General features: G+C 40.5%; 1 protein-coding gene across 1 annotated transcript in view; it reads right to left on the minus strand.

Annotated features, from left to right (window-relative positions):
• Nucleotides 1–1,161: 1,161 nt before the first annotated feature.
• The window catches only part of CDH11 (cadherin 11), a 98,765-nt gene continuing 79,307 nt past the window's right edge, over nucleotides 1,162–20,619 (minus strand). Inside the window, exons 6-12 of the mRNA XM_075189001.1 lie at nucleotides 20,291–20,478; nucleotides 19,399–19,652; nucleotides 9,158–9,291; nucleotides 7,009–7,130; nucleotides 6,455–6,569; nucleotides 3,467–3,718; nucleotides 1,162–2,478 (exon numbers count right to left, since the gene is read on the minus strand). Of these exons, the coding sequence (XP_075045102.1) occupies nucleotides 1,979–2,478; nucleotides 3,467–3,718; nucleotides 6,455–6,569; nucleotides 7,009–7,130; nucleotides 9,158–9,291; nucleotides 19,399–19,652; nucleotides 20,291–20,478 (1,565 nt within the window). The 3' untranslated portion in view covers nucleotides 1,162–1,978. The remainder of the gene's footprint in view (nucleotides 2,479–3,466; nucleotides 3,719–6,454; nucleotides 6,570–7,008; nucleotides 7,131–9,157; nucleotides 9,292–19,398; nucleotides 19,653–20,290; nucleotides 20,479–20,619) is intronic.

The raw sequence follows: 20,619 nt of genomic DNA on the forward strand, positions 1-20,619 counted from the left end.
ATCCCTAAACAGGAAGCTGGGTCTTTTGGTTTCCTGTGCAGTTTCTGATACCCCCACCCTGCTAGGAATCTGAGAAATGTTGCTCGTTTAGCCAATCAAAGGTGCTAACGCTTGATTGCCCCCGAGACACTGCCCTTTCGAAGTAACATGACTCTTGGTCTTCCTGTATGGAGGACCCCTTGACCGACTTTTTATGGGCACGCCAATGTTCAGGAGGTGTGCAGTCACGCTGATGCCAGAATTTAGCGCCGGACAATTGTACAGACTAAGTCTTGGTACAGCGGTTAGAGGTCTGTCTCCCACTTTTGGTTTTAAGATTGGTTGTTAGCTGACTGTACTGCTCTCGTCGTCACCATAAATAATAAGACTGCAAATTTTAAAAATAAACCGCGACCTTCTGTTGCCAAACAGTAATAACGTCTCTGTGTCTTTATTTTGAGTGAAGTTTTGGTAGGACAAGGAGACTCCCCTCTTTATGATCTTCATTCCAAATAACACATAGGTAGAGTCCCTACCTACAGTCATTTGCCATTACCTGGAGCCGTGAGCCATATGCAGACCACAGCACAATAGGAATTAATCTGTCTAGTTCCCTTAAATAAAGCAGAACAGAAAGTTTCTATTCAGTTCTACTTTGGCACAATACAGCCCCCAGAGGTGTTTGGCTTCATGTAACAGAAAGCCTCAGTGGATTCCCTATTTGCTATATGGGGGGCAGAAAGTAGGGAGGATTTGTCGAGACATGGGCAAACTCATTAAACGTGTGTGAATTTGACATAAATCCATTGTATAAATACATTGTATATGTATCATACTTGCCAACTTATTGCCTCATTATGGCCCTACCTCCTGTGGTACATTGCCGCAATTGAGGTCTCCATCCTGCCCACTTCATTAGCAAGTGGGGAATGTGGTCTATTTTTCCATGAGTCTGGGAGAACTTCCTGGAATTCTGAGGTATTCCGAACAAGTGTGGTATATCTCCTAAACACTGCTGGAATGCATTGGAATAAGTCAAGATTCACAAACAAAAACGTACAGCTAGACAGGGCACGGCAAATGCTAAAATTAAAATTCAGGGGCGAGCAAAAAACAAACCAAGCAAAAAAAACAAAACAAAAACAAATTCCTTAGAAAGTACCTACGAGTCACAAGCGGAAATAAAAAAAGTCAATTTTATTTCAAAGTTTGCTTCTTATATTGAAGCACATATTAAAGCAACAGTACGATGTTCATAAAATATAAGTGTGATGCCGTAACATGTCAGAATACTGATATTTTGTATGTATACTAAAATAAGAATTCTTAAAATTGTACAAATAGATACATTAAAAATGACATAGAAATTGGGTGCGATTCTGGCACGTATTAGTTTAAGACGGGATTATAAGCAAAAAAGATTTACAAGAATCAGCAGTAACAAGTCTGATGCTCAAGAGACATTATAATTGTACATTTTACTGTACATACATTATATGAGTTGAAGCTGGCTGAATATTATATTGGGGTTTTTTTTATTTATTTTTTTCTTTTTTCTTTTCAAGTTTAAAAATGCACTACATATAAAGTGTCCATAGTTTAAGGCGACGTCACAGCTCGAGACTGTTATCCTTTCTAATCTGTGGAAGCTTTGTTTGACATAGGGCCGATGGTTACATTACGTAATTGTAATAACATCCCCCTAATCATCAAGTGTTTCCTGTTTTTATTCTTCCGCGTTATCGGCTGCATTTTACAAGTGGTTTTGTCCCAGATAACTGATAACTTTAACACAGGTTGTAAGGTTTTCACAGTATCCACCACCACTGCAAAAGTCCTTGTTTTGGAAGGAGTTCTATCTGTAAACCTTTTTATGGTCAGAGAAGCCTTTTTATTTTATTTTATTCTTTTCCTTTTAAAAAAAATACCTGTTAATGTTTTCTCTGGGTTTTTTGAGAACATGATAATAGTTCTTAAGGCCAAGTTTAGTGTTTTATCGTTAAGAATCGTCTTCGTAAGTGTCTTTGGAGCCATATAAGTCTGCTAGTTTCTTAAATCGAGGTCCCCAGTTTTGTAGATAATCGTAGTCCAGATCTGAATCGGTGGAGGCCGACTCTAAAGAGCTCAGAGACCCAGCCACGGAGCCTCGCCCTTCGTAGCCGTATATTTGAATGGAATCGTAGGGAGGCGCGGTAGGGTCGTTGTCGGCCTCGTGTATCCTTGTGTTAATGAAATCGTCAACGTCAACGCTGTTCGGAGCTGGTCTGATTCCGAGATCTCGCGGGGAGTACTGGTACTCCGGCTTGATATCTTTACGTGGAATAAACCCGTTGATCCCGTCAGGATTTTGTAAAGTGGCGATGTCGAAAGCCTCTGTGTCTTCCTCCCCTCCACCTTCATCATCGTAAGTTATTATATTCTCACGAATATCTTCCTCCTCAAAGACAATCAAGGGCTCCTTCTTCTCTCTCCGTAGCGCTACGAATAACACCACGATCACTGCAAGAAAAAAAAGAAAGATATATAAGACTTTTCTGCTGCACAGCTGGAAAGATCTCTGCAAGAAGCTAATCAATAACCTCTGGGGAATTTATAGGTACAAAAACTCTTTGACTACAATAAATAATTCATGGAAAAAGATTACATGATGAAATATAATGGACTACTTTGCTGAAAACATGGTGGTGTAAGATAGATAGATATATATGACACACACACACACACACATATATATATATATATATATATATATATATATATATATGTATATATATATTGTGAGTGAATGATGGCCATTCAAACAATATTTTTTAAGCTTTTAGCTAAATCCCACATATACTTTTTTTTCTTTAAATAGCAAGTAAAGAATCTTTTAAGCATGCAGCTTTTTTCTTAGCTGTCTTCCTACAAATCTTGATGTCCTTTTCAAAATCTCTCTGTAGGATACGGCTGCCAGTCACACACTCAGATTCTCAGCATGTTATGTGATGGCAGAGGGGTGGAGAAGGAGTGGAGGGGTTTACAAAGCAGGCTGAGCTCAGAGGGGAATTCCAAAAACCCTCTGCTCACTGCATCATGTGCCATGGCAGTTATATCACTCTGTGCAGAACTATAAATCATTAATAGCTTCCTGAAGAAACAAACAAATGGAAAATGGTAATTACCAAGCTCTTCTTACAGCCCGTCACAGTAATTTATGTTAAGAAAAACACCTAATTTTATCATTGGACTGCTGCTTAAACTTAGTTTATTTTTAGGCTGTTAACTTTCTTCCTGCACCTCGTATTATATATAGCACTTTATATCTCTTGCTCTTTACCGTTATTTTCACCATAGTCTTTACATCATCCCCACAGAGACACTGTGCTGGTAGGGGGAATCCACTTAGTAACTTGCAATATCAGAAAAGTACAAATTGTTTTAAACGCTTCATCATCAAAATTTGAAGTTACTATAATATGCAAAAGAATCCATAAATGCCACTTACCTAATAAAATGACAATGCAAGCCAGAATAGCGATCAACGCCCCTGTACTGAGTCCTGCGTTAAGTGACAGTGGTTCATCGTTGCAAGAGAGGACAGACTCGTCGGCGTTACAGCTGCAGATGCGGACGGTGAGAGTGTTGGTGCTACTCATTGGTGGGGTCCCGCCGTCACTTATTACAATGGGAAGCAAGTGCATTTTCTGTTTTTGACGGCTGAACGATACCCGCCCAACGTGAATGCTCGCCGTGTTATCTGTTGAAGATAAAGGAACAACATTTGTCTTGAGAGGAAAAAAAAAATCATGTTCAGTTTCCCATTTGGAGTGCAAAGTTTGGGGGCAATTTAAAATAAAACAGATCTATTTATGTAGATTGGTTAATCAGTGGAATTCTAAGACAAAAAGGTATATTTACTAAACTGCAGGTTTGAAAAAGTGGAGATGCTGCCTATAGCAACCAGTCAGATTCTAGGGGGGGGAATTCAATTGACCGCGGGTTTCTTATTTCCCACCGGGTTTTGAAAGGAAAAAATACCCGCGCGGGTTTTGACCCGCTAGCGCGACCGTTTTTAGCTACCGCCACGTAAAAAATTGTGCAATTCAATTCTAAAACAGATAAGCTAGCCCCCACGAGTTAATCATAGGTGCTTGCAAATTTTTGGGGGAGTGAAGGGAGGATTTAACGCGGTCATCTATAATAAAAAATAATGCATTGGCATACATTTGAATTGCATTACACAACCTTTCTATTTTATAATATGTACATATAGTTCTTTTTTTACTATATTTTTTTATTTAACTTTTTTTTTACTATACAATCATCTATACCATGACAAAACACATTAGTACATGCATATTAATACATATAACATACATACATATATTAATTAGTGCATTTATTATTTTTTTTACATGCTCTTTGTAAAATAAAATCACCCTTTTCATGTAATGCATTACTGATAAACATAATTTTTCTTTTTTTTTTACATTATTAGATGATTTCAAATAGTTTTCGTATGTTTTTAATTTTTTTGCACGGCCATGAGAGGTGTGAGATAAAACTGGACATTTGACAGTTTACCGCGCCAAGTTAAAAAACAATCGAATATCTTTTAACGCTTCTCCCTCCCTCCCTCTACTTTCAATGGATCTTCTACTTGTCTGCAATAGGACCGTTTGTGCAAAAAAACCGCTGCGTTAAAAATGCAATTGAATATCGGTTAAAGTTAACCCGCGCTAAAATGAGTGAAAACCGGAAATAGTTATTTCTCCCATTAATAAATACAATCATATTATGGGACATCACTGAAGGCAGCAGAAAATATCTTTCGATTAAAGGTCCTTTATTTTTCATGTATTCCGTTTCATCTGTCAAATATATTTAAAACCAAACAATAGCATGTTAAATAAAATGTTATGTGCATGCAGATGCCCAATTAAAACCTTTATAACACATCCAACTGCAAAAACAGTTAGCTCGGTCTAGAAACTTACATTTACATGCTCTGCGAGTTACCATTACTGCCTCCTACTAAGGCAATGGTGTTACTGGTCCCCGGAGTTACATAAACTGCATTTTCAGGAATGTGATTCAGAACTCAAGCACTACAGTTAAGTAGTGTTTAACGAGCGGGGTGAAATACCCTCAGTCCTAGATGATGGTGCACATGACATATATAGAATTATGAGCAAAGTGTATATTTAAGGGGGTTTCTTATAATTTTTTGCAATTACTATTAGTAGTAGTATCATTAGCTTTATTATTTAATTTATTGTTTCAATTTCAATTTTAAAAATGACAATTTATTGTTTACTGAAATGAAAACAATAAAAGGTTCTGTTGTTGTTAGCTTTCAACTTGTGCATAGTATCAACTCTGCTCCTCATCATAAGGTAAAATATATCTCCAGATCTACATATACTGTCCTTTTATTTTTGGGGTTTTAAAAATAAATCTTTAGGGTTAAACTTCCCCATTAGCTGGCAAAAGTGGATTATAAAAGTTATAATAGTACCCTGCTTCATCCTTGTGGGGTGGATTTATCAATCCTTCTAAAAAGGAAAAGTGGAGGTGTTGCCCCTAGCAACCAATCAGTTTCTAACATTCTAGAATGCGCTAGAACATGACAGCTAGAATCCGGTTGCTATAGGCAACACCTCTACTTTTCCTTTTCAGAAAGTTTGACAAATCTATCCTTAAGTTTGCTTAGGCCATAAAATCCCCCCCACTATACATCCAAATTTTAAGTCCCAAATAAGGTAAAACAGATAGAGGAACCTATTCCATGCAGTCCTGCTAATTTGAGTTCATCGGGAGTTTAAATCATGGGAGATAAGCTTTCTGAGTTAAAGATTTTGAGTCAAATAAAGGGATCGGTCATGGGAAAATCAGCACGCAGGGAATTCTGGGAATAATACCCAATAATTTACTCCTGCCAAAACTAATCTACTAAATCCAAGCGGGTATATTTACTAAACTGCAGGTTTAAAAAAGTAGAGATGTTGCCTATAGCAACCAATCAGATTCTAGCTGTCATTTATTTTGTACATTCTACAAAATGACAGCTAGAATCTGATTGGTTGCTATAGGCAACATCTCCGCTTTTTCAAACCCACAGTTTAGTAAATATACCCCTATATAGGGGTATAGTCATGCTCATATAGGTGTGCATTTTATCATTTCATATTAATTCTAACACGGGTACTTCAAACATTCAGCGTTTAACGTCTCCGTATCTAGTACTCTGCATAAAGAGGTTCTAGAGCGACACCTATAGGTTTTATACGCATCCCTCAATCAAATGTAATGTAAAACGTAATTTAATTTTTCTTAGACGTGTCCTTGTAAAACTAAGGTTTGGCCACTTTAAGAAAATGTGCGCACAGCTTTAAACATGCACGTCAAACCCAGTCGTTCACACTTCATGCATAAATATGCGTTTTGGACACAGAATCTGCTCGGAGGAAGGAAACATTTCAGCAATACAAACCTCTCTGGTCTCTTATGGTGAAATTTGCATTTGAATTTTCTGGTGGGAAACTGAAGTAAAAACGGAGTCCGTTTGCGGTGTCATCTTTATCTACAGCGGTTATTGTGAAAAAATTCTATAGAAAAAGAAATGAAAAGTGACTATTAGACATGGAAGGTTGTAAATATATAGTGATCAATAAAACAACTACCGTATGTGACTATTGGGTTTACTTTTCCGTGTTCGTCTACTATATACAGTATATGTTTTGTAATTCAAGTATCGATGGCTCAACACTCCTGTCACATGACTCATTGTGCTCGTGTTCCGTAATGGAATAGATTAAAGTCGGAGCGGTAGACCATGGCGGGATATGAGAAGACTACATTGCGTATTGAAACATATGTCTAACGATGATTCAGAGATCCACTGCTGTATAACACCTTGGATACACTAAATGTGTTTTTATATAGCGGTTTATTTGACTACACAATAATCCTGCATCAATTTGAAAGGTTTCAGCAAATCATAAGATATATATATAATACAAACTAATTTAGTAAATACAACAATACCTTGTTAATGGGTGCATTTTCACATACAAAAGCCTCATAGGGTTTGGGAAATTCTGGAGCATTGTCATTCCTGTCCAGAACTTTAATTTGTACAGGAACTGCATTTGCATAACCATTATGAGCTGTACAGAGGAGACAATCGGTATTAGTTTCAGGTGAAAGACAACAGAATCCATGTGTGAAATAGAAACGTTCTAGCCGACAAGATAAATTAGAGATTGATGAAAGATGAATCATTAGCACTAGGGGTAGATTTACTAAAATGGAAAAGTGGAGGTAATGCCCATAGCAACCATTTAGATTAGCTGTCATAGTCTAGAATGTACTGGATAAATAAAAGTTAGATTCTGACTTGTTGCTAGGCGCAACACCTCCACTTTTCCTTTTTAGAAGTTTTGCTAAGTGTACAACCAGGCCGATTATTGCAGTATCTGCAAAGATTATTTGTGTTTAGATGACTGTATGCTTTTGCTTTATACTAAGAGTACAGATGGAGTAGGTTATAGCTTGCAGAGCTGTCTATTTCAAACCAAAGGCCATTTGACAAATTATGTTGGTCAATAATAAAGCACAAGGAGTTTGAGATGAAATCTCAATAAATATTATTGAGTAGGCGGCCTTTGGCAAACAAGAGAAGGAAGGTGTTTAGTTACCAAAATTTAGGGTCTATGGGCTAGATTTACTAAACTGCGGTTTTGAAAAAGTGGAGATGTTGCATATAGCAACCAATCAGATTCTAGCTGTCATTTTGTAGAACGCACTAAATAAATGACAGCTAGAATCTGATTGGTTGCACAGAGGTGAGCATATAGCATAGGTTAGGACGAAATTATAAAGACTGAACTCTGAAGCTTTTCCATGTATTAAATTTAAAATTAATTTGAATCAAAATTGGGCTAAATTCAGCCAATTTGATGGAGGAAACTTCTAAATATCTTGATGCTTTTGAATGGACCTTTTCGAATCCGAAATCTGATTCGCCAGCCACTTGTGGGTGTTAATTCTGTCGTGAACATTCCCAAATCTCTCCTGTTCTGCTTAGTCTTCTCTGCTCTGCTATCCTACTATTATGAGGAAAGGTTAGCCAGTTTAGGCATGTTTACTTTAGAAATGAGGCGTCTAAGAGGAGATATGATTACTATGTACAAATACATTAAGGGTCAATACAGAGAACTTTCATGGGAACTTTTTACCCCAAGGACTATACACAGGACACACAGTCACCCCCTAAGGTTAGAGGTGAAGAAATTTCACAACCAGCAAAGGAAGGTGTTCTTTACAGTAAGGGCAGTCAGTGTGGAATTCACTGCCAGGGAAGGTTGTGATGGCAGATTCAATAGATATGTTTAAGAAAGGGTTAGACAATTTTTTAGCGGAAAAGTGTATCCAAAATTAAGGATAGTCCTGGATATAGGGTAAAAATAGGACTGCAATATTGGGTCTGGGGGAACTTTCACAATTGAAACAGATTGGCGGTTGCTTACTCTGGATCAATTTTTAAATATAAGTGAGGGATCGCAGGAGATCCAAAATAGGTTGAACATGATGGACTGGTGTCTTTTTTCAACCTCATCAACTATGTTACTATGTTACTCTCTAGCCACTAGTCTGCATTCTCATTCATCAAGCCCTATCCACTGTGCTCTGAATGACGGTTTTGGAAGATCCCAAATTGGGAGTTCCAAGGGTCACGTCCAGGGGGCATTATGACCCAATCTGTGTCATCATGGCCCCGCCCCATTGCACAATGGCAGGTCCCGCCCCCCACCCCCACTGCACAACAAGAGGGCCCGCCCACTTCAGAAGAAAGTGGTGCTGGATCTGGGAGTGTGGCATATTCTCTAGGACTCCAAGAGTACTCCTCAAAATCCGTGAGTCTCAAAGACATTCCATGAGTATAAGGAAGTATGAATTAAAGGCAAAACATACCTAAATATGTGTCACCCAAACAACTTGTCTTTTTGTATAATTAAGTCAGGTCAGACTATTCCACAAATCAATTCAAGCTAATCAATTCACTCATCTCTTATAAGTGATTTATTCCCAGACTTTGAATGCAGGAAATGCTACTTGGTACAGCTGTACACTTTACATTCCTGTCTGAAAAGGGACGCGGATAATAAATTCAGGCCATCTTGGGAATACGTACATGCTTCAGTTGCTATTACAGAGATGTTGTGCCAAGCCAGTTCCTCTCTATCCAAAGGCTTTGTGGTTTTGATGATACCGTCATCTTGGATGTTGAAATATCTGTCAAGGTCAGTGTTCCGATCGATGGAATACCTAAAGAGGATGGTCGCAGAGTAATTAGACAAGGAAATTACTAAGCAGGCTGATGCTCAAGTGTTAAGATATTAAAGATTAATTTGAGAGTAGTTTCCCAGCAGCAGGCATGGCAAAAATCAGAATATTAATGGAATCTATCAAACAAATTTTAAAAGGAAATTTAGCTTCATCATTTATTCATGTCTGCATGTAGGGAACATTTGCTACATCAGGATCTTCTTTCTTGGCTATTAATGAACAAAATAATAACGTAATGCCAAATACAAGATAGCGCAGGCGAGTCAATGAACTGTTGTTGTACTTAATGCTCTCTCTGCCAAGATAGTCGATGTTTGCACAGATGATCATCTATTGGCACTTGATTTAAAGGAGAACTCCATGTAAAAAGTGTAACGCCGCCCCCTAGTGTTAGAACAAGGTGCCTCATCTCCCATGATCCTACAGCTTGTGAGCCTAGAGGTGTTGAACCATAGATGGCTCAGTGCACGATTCTCAGTAATCAGCGGATGAGGGAAGCTAAGGCTAGGGATGGATTCACTCCATTCCACTGCACTTTCATGCCTTCCTGAAGTAAGCATCTATTACATTTTAGCCATTCCCGTGATGGGTGGAGCTATTGTTAAAATGGGAGGAGCTACAAAGTCAGACAATTTATGTGTGCAACTATTGGAGTTAACCCAAAGGAGTGAGGTTAGTGATTTATAGCAATGTAAGTATAACTGTGATGCAGAAGAGCAGGTTTCTTGATTGCAAAGACCAGACTCTGTCACGCATATAGTTAGATTTTATCGCTTTTCAAAAAAAAATTGTAGAGCTGTGCTCAATTAATTAAACAAGCCTACTATCAGCACCATTGCTTTGTGATGCAGCTTCAATTGGTATCAATATAGATATAACATTCTATATTTATTTTACAGTATGCTAGTTCTACTGGTTTCCGAGTTGTCTACGCAGCAGTGACCTCTGCAGGGTAAGGAGGGTACTGCACTGTGCTAAAAACATGTTACTGACATAGGCAAACCAAAGGGGGTTTCCTAGTGCCTGGAAACCCCCCTCCAAGACTGGGGCACTGTATAATTGAGGTGGCTGGAACCTGCTGCCACTTCACACAGCTCTGCTTGAAAAGGGAGAGCTGTGTGCACCAAACAGTAGTGCACGCAGCATTGCCCATGTATATTATGGGGATAGGAAGAGTTGGAGAGCAACCAAGCACTGTCTAAAATTATAGCCACGCCCCCATGCATGCTGGTCACGCCCACTGGTTTGGAAACCCCTCTACAAATCCTGCATTTGCCCCTGACTGAGAAGAACCAGAATGATAAATCTAATAAAAACGATGCTTTATATTCTAATCAAATAAATGACAATATCAGTTCATATTTAAATTTACACAAGATCTTTAAAAAAATATATTTCAATTTCTACCACCCTTTTAACATGTTATTTCTCCAATTAAGATAGACAATTATCACTATCAGATTAATGTCATCATGATAATGATAATTGCCACAACCTGGTTTATATGAATAAGAATCTTGTAAGAGCAACATATATAAAGCATATGAAAATCTTTGTATACAAAAGCAAATTTTTAAAGGGTGTTCCAATTTCATTTATTTCCTTGCAAATGCCCTCCTGCAGCTTTTACTGAATATATTGGGAGTTTTTTCTTTTTAAAGTTCTTTCGGTGCTTTTTAGCTGTCTTACTATGAGGTGGCTGAGATGTTTATATAGGTTGCCCTTTGATATGGTGTAGAACTGCTCTCTAGATAGAATTGCAATGTGTCATATCCAAGAGCAAATTAGAGAAACTCACAGATGTTATAAATAAAAGGCTAAGACACACACAAGGAAGCTAAAACTCTAAAGTAACATATGTAGCTTCAATATGTTAAAGTCATATTAAGGTGTAAAACATAGCTTTCTGAGTGCAAGTAAAACTTTATTAGTGTCTCTGAGCCACTTATTGGCTGTGAGAATCCACATTGTGGTTTATAGACATTTAACGGAGAGTTTTGCGGAATCTCTGTAATATCCCAATATAGCACTTTATAATTCTAATGTATCAACAATATTAATCACATTGAGCATGCGACGGAGCTATAGGCAATAGCAATAGTTTCCTGAATACGTAAGACGGAACTCAAGGGAAAAGAATATCTCCTAGGCATTGAAATGTCAGTAAAACATATCGAAGACCTTTCTGCAAAAATTAATTTCACGGCCATCGTATGGGGCGGGTCATTTATTAGACTGGGAACAAATGAAAACATTAATAAAGGGCTGTTTACATCCACAGAAGACACAGCCAACAGGCTGGAGAGATTTGTTACTGACAAACTCACACTTCAGTTAAAACTGGGAAAGAACTGAATTTTCTCAGACAAAAAAAAAAGACAAACGAAGAGTCTAAAAATGTTTAGGCCGCAAGACTGAAAACTCTTTAAACTTTACTTTTAAATTGGGAATTCCATTGAATTGTTTTCTGCTATAATATTTAAAAGATGTATGTCGTTTTAAATAAGATATTTTTTGTTTTGTGAAGATTCTGAAAGCTATCTGGAGCTTGGCCTCTACCCTTTCAGGTATCTCCATTTCACGTTCAGTCACCTCTGGCAATCAAGGCCAGCATTACATAGGCAAACCGAGGTGGGGGGGGGGTTTCCTAGTGCCTGGAAAACCCCCTTCAAGCCTGGCGCACTGTATAATTGAGGTGGCTGGACCCTGCTCCCGCTTCACACGGCTCTGCTTGAAAAGGGAGAGCTGCGTGCATCTAACAGTAGTGCACGCAGCATTGCCCATGTTTATTTGGGGATAGGAAGAGCTAGAGAGCAGCCAAGCACTGTCTAAAAATATAGCCACGCCCCCATGCATGCTGGTCACGCCCACTGACGGCGTGGTCTGGAAACCCCCCTCTACAAATCCTGCGTTTGCTCCTGCATTAGGACAATTAGGATACAGCATATAAGTATGCCAGGTATAGGTATGCCGACATCATCACTAAAGGCTGAGCTGTAGATGAGCTATAGACAGAGATACCTGCAGAACTTCTTGCTAAAAAAGTTGGCGCTAGATCAGGGTCACCATACAAAATATTTGTACGTTACATTTGATTTTATTTTTCATTAACGGTAAATGATTATTTCATTTGATGGTAAGTATAGTATAATACACTACTGAAGGATGTAAGAGGAAGTAAACAAAATAAAACAGGCATTTAAAATAAATGTAGTATATAATCAAACCTCCAAAAATAATAAATGAAGGAACAATAAATGAATGTAGCTTATATAGATTTGTTCTGCTTTATTCTGCTTTTATTTCTGGGAGTTGATCTTGCCTTAGAAGGGAGAACTATGTATAAGTTAAATGCAAACAAAATGATATGACTACATGTTCATATCAATTGCAAAATGGATATGTAAACTGAAAAAAAGAATAATGTTTACTCAACCCATGTATCTGCACCCTAGAGAAAGGTCATGCTTTAAAATTTACTTTTTTAAATGACCGTGCTCTATAGTTGCCTATTTTTGGGACCAAGGTGGATGATTAAATTTGCATAATCATGGCTCCGCCCCTGCCGCTCCAGGTCAAGATTTGCATCATTACTCATTGGGGCGGAGTCATGATGAAGTGAACTGCAGCGAATTACAGCATCACAGCTCCACCCACTTTGCATAAGGATTGAGCAGGATCTGTGAGAGTGGCTTACTCTCCCGGGAGTCCCGGACAAGCACCCAAAGTTCCAAAGTCTCACAGACATTGCAGAAGAGTATATGCCAAGCACATGAACACTCCACTTATGGATCATTGATCCCTATTACACACTCCATTTGTGCTCCGTTCACCGCAGGGTGAATGGAAGTAAGGTTCAGATGCGGCAATAATGGGATCAGGAGAGCTTTGGTTTTCATTTTCCTTCTCAACTTAGAACTTTGCAAATACTGCATTCTTATGTCTAGGAAGCAAAAGAACTTTGGAAAGTTTGAAATCTAGTTCTTGGAATCTCCTCAGATACTGAGGATCTGTCAGTTGCTATTGACAGGGCCGTCTCTTCCATAGGGCACGATGGGCAGGTGCCCGGGGGCCCTGCAGCCCAGGGGGCCCGTCAGAGGCAGCTAAAAAAAAAAAGTTCCTCAAAAAAAAGAAGAAGAAAATACTTACCTTGCTCTCAGCTGGCGATCCGGCTCCCTCCCTGGTCTCCTCCTCCATGCGGCGCTCGAAGTGCATGTCGGGCGTGACTTCATCTCGCCCGCCCGACATCCATTGCGGAGCGCAGCACGGAGGAGGAGACCAGGGAGGGAGCCGGATCGCCAGCTGACCGCAAGGTAAGTATTGTCTTCTTCTTTTTTTCAGGAACTTTTTTCTCTCGCTGCCTCTGATGGGACCCCCTGGGCTGCAGGGCCCATATATATAATCATTTTTTTTTTTATATATATATATAGGGGCCCCGGTGCACTGCTTTGCCCGGGGGCCCCAAATGTTGTTAAGAGGGCCCTGGCTATTGAAGTCTATGAATTTCTACCTTTGCGACCAGAGCCCATTTCTCAATTTGGCTGTGTATCAGTTTAACTGAGAATCATTTTGTTTGTGTACCAGATTGAATTTGACATGTTTTTAACTTGTGGTGATATATTGAATCCACACTTAATTTTACATGACACAACGGGAAAGGCAAAAATAGCATCAATATAATATTTTGCATGATTAATCACTATAGTGTCCTTGAACTTGGTTTCCCTGAACCAAAAATGAATCATTCATGGCCACATTATTGGTACCCCTTAAACATGACTGCCATATTTGGCACACGCATTTTTAAAGTCTCAGTTGCCCTCCACACCTTTGACGAACGAACATCAAGTCTGGTGCGTGAGTTATGGGCCCTAAGCTCCCCCACTCAGGAGCCACCACTGTGTCCCCCCAATTAAGTACTATTAGTAATAGTACTAATGACAAATCGCCTATACAACATACTTGCCAACTCTCCCGGAATGTCCGGGAGACTCCCGCATTTTGCGAGAGTCTCCCGGACTCCCGGGCGAGTGTGGCAATCTCCCGAATTCTGCCCACTTCACTAGGAAGTGCCCACTTCCTAGTGAAGTGGGCAGAATTAGATCCCAAACGCCGCGATTCCCGATGAATCGCGGCGTTTAGCCCCGCCCCCCGATGTCAAATGACGCAATTTGCGTCATGACGTCACAGGGGGCGGGGCCGGAATGACGCGATTTTGGCCGCCCCGCCCCCTCACGCCCCCCTCCACTGGCTGGCTCCCGGAAGAGAGCTGAAGAAAGTAGGTAAGTATGCTATACAAACACAATGGGGTAGATTTATCGAACATTTTAAAAAAGAAAAATGGAGGTGTTGCTCATAGCAACCAATCAGATTCTTGCTATCATTATTGAGTGTACTAGATAAATGAAAGCTAAAATCTGATTGGTTGCTATGGGCAACACCTCTACTTTTCCTTTTTAGACAGTTTGATAAATCTACCCCACTGTGAATTATATGCATTTTAACATATGATAAAAAAAATGCATTAGTACCAGTGGGAATGTATTCTATGGATTAGATAATTATAGAAATATGGTGCAGCTCTAGACTTAGTGGAGGCCCAGGAAAAATATATAATTAAATAGAGATGACAGCTACAATCTAATTGGTTGCAATGGGTTTCATCACTTTTCCTGTGCATCAGTTTTCCTAAATTCCCCAATAAATTTGAATACAACCCCCTGGTTATAGGCTTCTACATAATTGGCCTGAGTCATTAAGGAGAGCAAATCATAAATAAAGGAGTAACTTTGCACCTGGGCAAAACCACGTTGCATTGAAGGGGGAGGTAAATTTAAAATGTGGGGACAGATTTATAGTTGCGATAGAGCATGTCCTAGATCAACTTTAAATTTCAGTTTTTAAATAAAGCTATTGTGTATTTGTGTGCTAGATAAAAAAAACAGTCAGTATTTAACTTATGTGCAAAATGATAAACTACCGGTAATTAGCACCCCTTGCATTGTAACATGGTTTGTCCCGGAGAACATTTACTCCTTTTTTTGCCTTACTTTCCTCAATGGCTCAGGTCCATTATGTCTAAACCCAGCCCTCACTGCATAGTAAACATCTATTGGAAGTGTTATTTGGAGGAGGGGGGTTGTTAATTCATCCCATCTGATGTGTTTTTAACGATTTTTGTAAACACCACAAATGCGTGTTGTTTGTGCGTTAATACGTGTAATTGGATAATCAACCTCTGCTCCTGATTATCAATAGCCGGGCAGCCAAATACGCTCCAAATTCACCAAGGAATCCATTAATGAAACGGGAGTTGGGTTCGCTAATCTATAACCCCGTCAGTCTGTCTGCTGTGTCAGACCTAAGGTTAACAGCATCAATTTGAAAGATGTAATGTAGTGCATGTTGGCAGTCCTGTATAATCTCAATGGGACATTAAGTGCCTTTCATTTTCATTGTAAGCTCTAACTAAATGATACCAGCTTAACAATCTTGTGACTGAGTGTTTACATTTACTAAGCGGTTTAAGATTTAAGTACCGTGCAAAATACATTGGCTTCGGAGACAGAAGATTTTCTGGAGCAGCATCTTTCTGTTTGTCTGGGTGCATGTGTTATTTATTCATGGTTGCAACTGTGTTTTAATGATTCCAGGCTGCAGTTACTCTCAGCCCTAGTCTTTGCTCAATGCTGTCATAACAACTGTTAAAGTTATTGGCATGCGTATACTGGAGCGTGTCACGCTTATATGATCCATACAGGCAGGTGCGCAGGTTAAGAAGTTTATTCACTAGAGATTAATGCTATTTTAACAAGACAAAATCCAGTTATTTTTTTAAAGGGCATTTAAGTAGGGGTTAGCATTTTTAATGCTCTATTCGTTCATTGTACCCTGTTTTTTGAAGAGGATGAGATCACCGGAAAATTCACATTACCACAGACTATTTCAGCAGATGACTGTGCTGATCTTTGGGGGGCGAAGGAAGCCACAGACTGAGTTAGATCGCAGAATAAGCACAGTCCTCCAACAGGACCGACTATGGATGTGAGGCTTCTGTCAAACTTATAGGGGCAGATTTTGGCATCAAACGCACCTCTATCCGTACATGCAGCATGTCAACAATTAATTCACTACTGCCATTAAATCAGACGAAGAATGTTACAAAAAAAGTTAAAGGATTTATTTTGTTTATTTCTTTTAGAAATAACTATAGGTTACCCTACTCTGGAAGCCCCAGAAATACAATATATGGTCAGATCTCCAGCTGTCATCACCATGGAGCACTCTGAACGAACACAGTGATCAGTGCAAACCTATTCATAGTACTGACTGGACAGCGTGACAGGGGTGAGTATATTGGGAACGGCAGCTGGCATCGGGAATCCCCACAGTTAACCCGTTTTGGGTTTGATTTATTAAAAAATTATATATACTGTATATAAGTGTAGTTCTGTAATGTTTTGGAGATATAAGTCACTAAAAAGTATATGATGAGTTGAATTCTGATATATGCAGGTGACTTGACTCTGCCAATCATAATGATCAGTTTTGACAAGGCTATTACATTATAAAGATAATATAATACACAAGTAATGGTAATATGGAATATGATCAGAATTAATGACTAGTATTGATGCAATCACTTAGTCCAGTGGTTCCCAAACTTTCTCAGCTCGAGGCACCCTTAGGGTCACCATCATTTTTCCAAGGCACCCATAAGCAAAAATAATTACCGGTTAGTCCCGTTTTTTAAGTAATTGGGTCAAAATGACGTAAAATGTATTTAGACCCCTTCACCATCACATTGTGCCCCTTTATCATATCACTCTGTATCACCTTCGCCATCTCACACCCTGTGTCCCCCTCTTCGCCATCTCACACTCTGTGTCCCTCTTCATCAGCTCACACTCTGACCCCACCTTCAGCGTCTCTCTCTGTCCCCCTCCTTCAGCGTCTCTCTCTGTCCCCCCCCTTCAGCCTCTCTGAGTCCCCCCTTCATCCTCTCTCTGTCCCCTTTCAGCCTCTCTCTGTTCCCCTTCAGCCTCTCTCTGTTCCCCTTCAGCCTCTCTCTGTCCCCCTTCAGCGTCTCTCAGTGCCCCCCTTCAGCGTCTCTCAGTGCCCCCCTTCAGCGTCTCTCAGTGCCCCCATCAGAGTCTCTCAGTGCCCCCCATCAGAGTCTCTCAGTGTCCCCCTTCAGCCTCTCTGTGTCCCCCTTCAGTCTCTCTGTGTCCCCCTTCAGCCTCTCTCTGTGTCCCCCTTCAGCCTCTCTCTGTGTCCCCCTTCAGTGTCTCTCTGTCCCCTTCAGTGTCTCTGTGTCTCCCTTCAGTGTCTCTCTGTCCCCTTCAGCCTGTCTGTCTCCCTCTTCAGCGTCTCTCTGTCCCCTTCAGCGTCTCTTTGTCCCCTTCAGTGTCTCAGTGTCCCCCTTCAGCGTCTCTTTGTCCCCTTCAGTGTCTCAGTGTCCCCCTTCAGCCTGTCTGTGTCTCCCTTCAGTGCCTCTCTGTCCCCTTCAGCCTGTCTGTGTCTCCCTTCAGTGTCTCTCTGTCCCCTTCAGCCTATCTGTGTCTCCCTTCAGTGCCTCTCTGTCCCCTTCAGCCTGTCTGTGTCTCCCTTCAGTGCCTCTCTGTCCCCTCCAGCCTGTCTGTGTCTCCCTTCAGCGTCTCTCTGTCCCCTCCAGCCTGTCTGTGTCTCCCTTCAGTGCCTCTCTGTCCCCTTCAGCCTATCTGTGTCTCCCTTCAGTGCCTCTCTGTCCCCTTCAGCCTGTCTGTGTCTCCCTTCAGTGCCTCTCTGTCCCCTTCAGCCTGTCTGTGTCTCCCTTCAGTGTCTTTCTGTCCCCCTTCAGCCTGTCTCTCAGTGCCCTCCTTCACTTCCTTTACTTACCTTCTTCCCTGACGTCTTCTCTGCTGCAGCTCCTCACTGAGGCTGCCGGACATGATGACGTCACGCCCGGCAGTCAGTGAGGAGGAGGATCCGACGCTGGATGATGGGTAATTTTTTTTTTGTTTTTTTTTCTTGTTTTTTTTCTAGGGCAATCGCGGCACCCCTGTGACAGCGCCGCGGCACCCCAGGGAGCCGCGGCGCACAGTTTGGGAACCGCCGACTTAAGCTATTAATTAGAAATACTTATGTAATATTAGTGCTGATATAACCTCTACTGTAAACTATGGGGATATAAGAAGTCACCGGTGAGCTTGTTACCCTCTTAGACTGTGATCTTGTATGGTATTTGGTCTGGGAATCCTTGGTGATTTCTATTTTACTTATCAGTGGCGGAACTACCAACACTGCAGGGGATGCGGCTGCTACAAATCTCGGAGGTTATGGGGGCACGATAATACGGGGTCACCCTCACAAGGCCCTACTCCTAATCATGTTCAGGTCCAGACCATGGGTAGTAAAGACCCTCATCCCAATTTCACTGTCGATTCCAGCAACGCCATGTTCCACCCCCAATACCTATATAAATATAATTATTACCAAGGGTCCATTGACCTAATGATATAATCTATGGCAGCTTTTCACTGTATTAACAATAGTCATGTCTGTGTTTTACAGATGGTTTTCTCCTCTACATCACATCTGTACTAGGACAGTAATCATCATCATCACCATTTATTTATATAGCGCCACTAATTCCGCAGGGCTGTACAGAGAACTCACTCACATCAGTCCCTGCCCCATTGGGGCTTACAGTCTAAATTCCCTAACACACACACACACAGAAAAAGACTAGGGTTAATTTTGTTAGCAGCCAATTAACCTATCAGTATATTTATGGAATGTGGGAGGAAACCGGAGCACCAGGAGGTAACCCACGCAAACACGGGGATGACATACAAACTCCTCACAGATATGGCCATGGTCGGGAATTGAACTCATGACCCCAGTGCTGTAAGGCAGAAGTGCTAACCACTACGCCACAGTGCTGCCAATCTCACATCTGCACTAGGACGGTAATCTCTGAAAATTTTAATACAATCTCTTTGATTTGTACACATCTAATTACAGACATATTTCACATAGTAAACTATTTCACTTAAAAACATTTGAAATACTGGGGGTGGGGCAAAGAAATAAGAGGATCCCCACCTTATAGCAGTGCCGGCTGCATCGGGGTCTTTAGCGTGAACTCTTCCGACTATGGTGTCCGGTGGCGCATTCTCATACACTTCTAAAGTGTAACTTGGTTCCAGAAATATTGGCGGCTCATCCGCATCTTCTATTGAGATCTTCACAGTGGCAGTGTCCTTGAAAGGTCCTCTACTGAGGAATCGGGAATCTATGTGGACGTTAGCGGCCTCCACCTTCATACTGTAGAACTTCTTTGTTTCATAATCCACCGTCTACAGCAATAGAAAGTAAGACGTAATACACAGCACAGTAGGTTGCACAGCTAAAGTATGTTGTTAACACAGTTTACAGTAAGGTAACATGGATTATAACCATATAGACACATGACCACTGGGTACAATGAGGATAAATGTGTTTGAGTAATAAAATTTAACATCTTACTGGTTGAAATTAGCTACAGTCCATTTGTGATATTCGCAAGATGTTATTTAAACCCGTGAAGTGCACCCAGCACATGCACAAAGTGGTGGCGACCATTTTGTTATCTAGACAATATTCATGCAATTATTTAGGAACGAGTGACATCACTGAGGCAAGAAGTACATAGGAGTCGATTTATTATTGGGAGATAAGGTTAGGGTCTCTCCCAATGCATAAAGGGATCGGTGGTAATCGTTTTTACGATTACCACCGAAGTCGCACTGACGTTAAAATATCTTGACGGACACCTTAGTAGTCAGACTCATTTGCGGTCAGGATCCTGCGCCAATCGGACAATATTCCGCACAGAGAACGCGTACCCCACCCATATATACTAAACAATGGGGATGCCACATAATGTAACCAGCACAGAGAGCCTAACTAGATTTAGTTACTGGTTTATTTGGTGTAATGTTTTATATTCGTTCACCTTTCTAAGTTTCACAACTCCCTCCTGAGTTTGATAATCCGTTGTGATTTCAAATATTTCAGCCCCATCTCCATCAAGAATACGGTACTTTATTGAGGCGTTTTCTTCCAAGTCGGGATCTTTGGCTTTTAGTCGTCCAACCTCGTCTCCTGGAACGGATGCTTCGGACACTGACATGGGGTACGCACCTGTGTATATACATTTCAGATATTAAACACGGTCTGCAATACATCTTCACAGACATCCGTAAAACCAAGCATTTTGTATATCTCAGGTCTGTCAGCCATTTTATGGAAACGCTTTCACTTTGCTGAGGTAAAACTTCACAA

The sequence above is a fragment of the Mixophyes fleayi genome, chromosome 10, assembly GCF_038048845.1.
Source record: "Mixophyes fleayi isolate aMixFle1 chromosome 10, aMixFle1.hap1, whole genome shotgun sequence".
Taxonomy (NCBI): Eukaryota; Metazoa; Chordata; class Amphibia; order Anura; family Limnodynastidae; genus Mixophyes; species Mixophyes fleayi.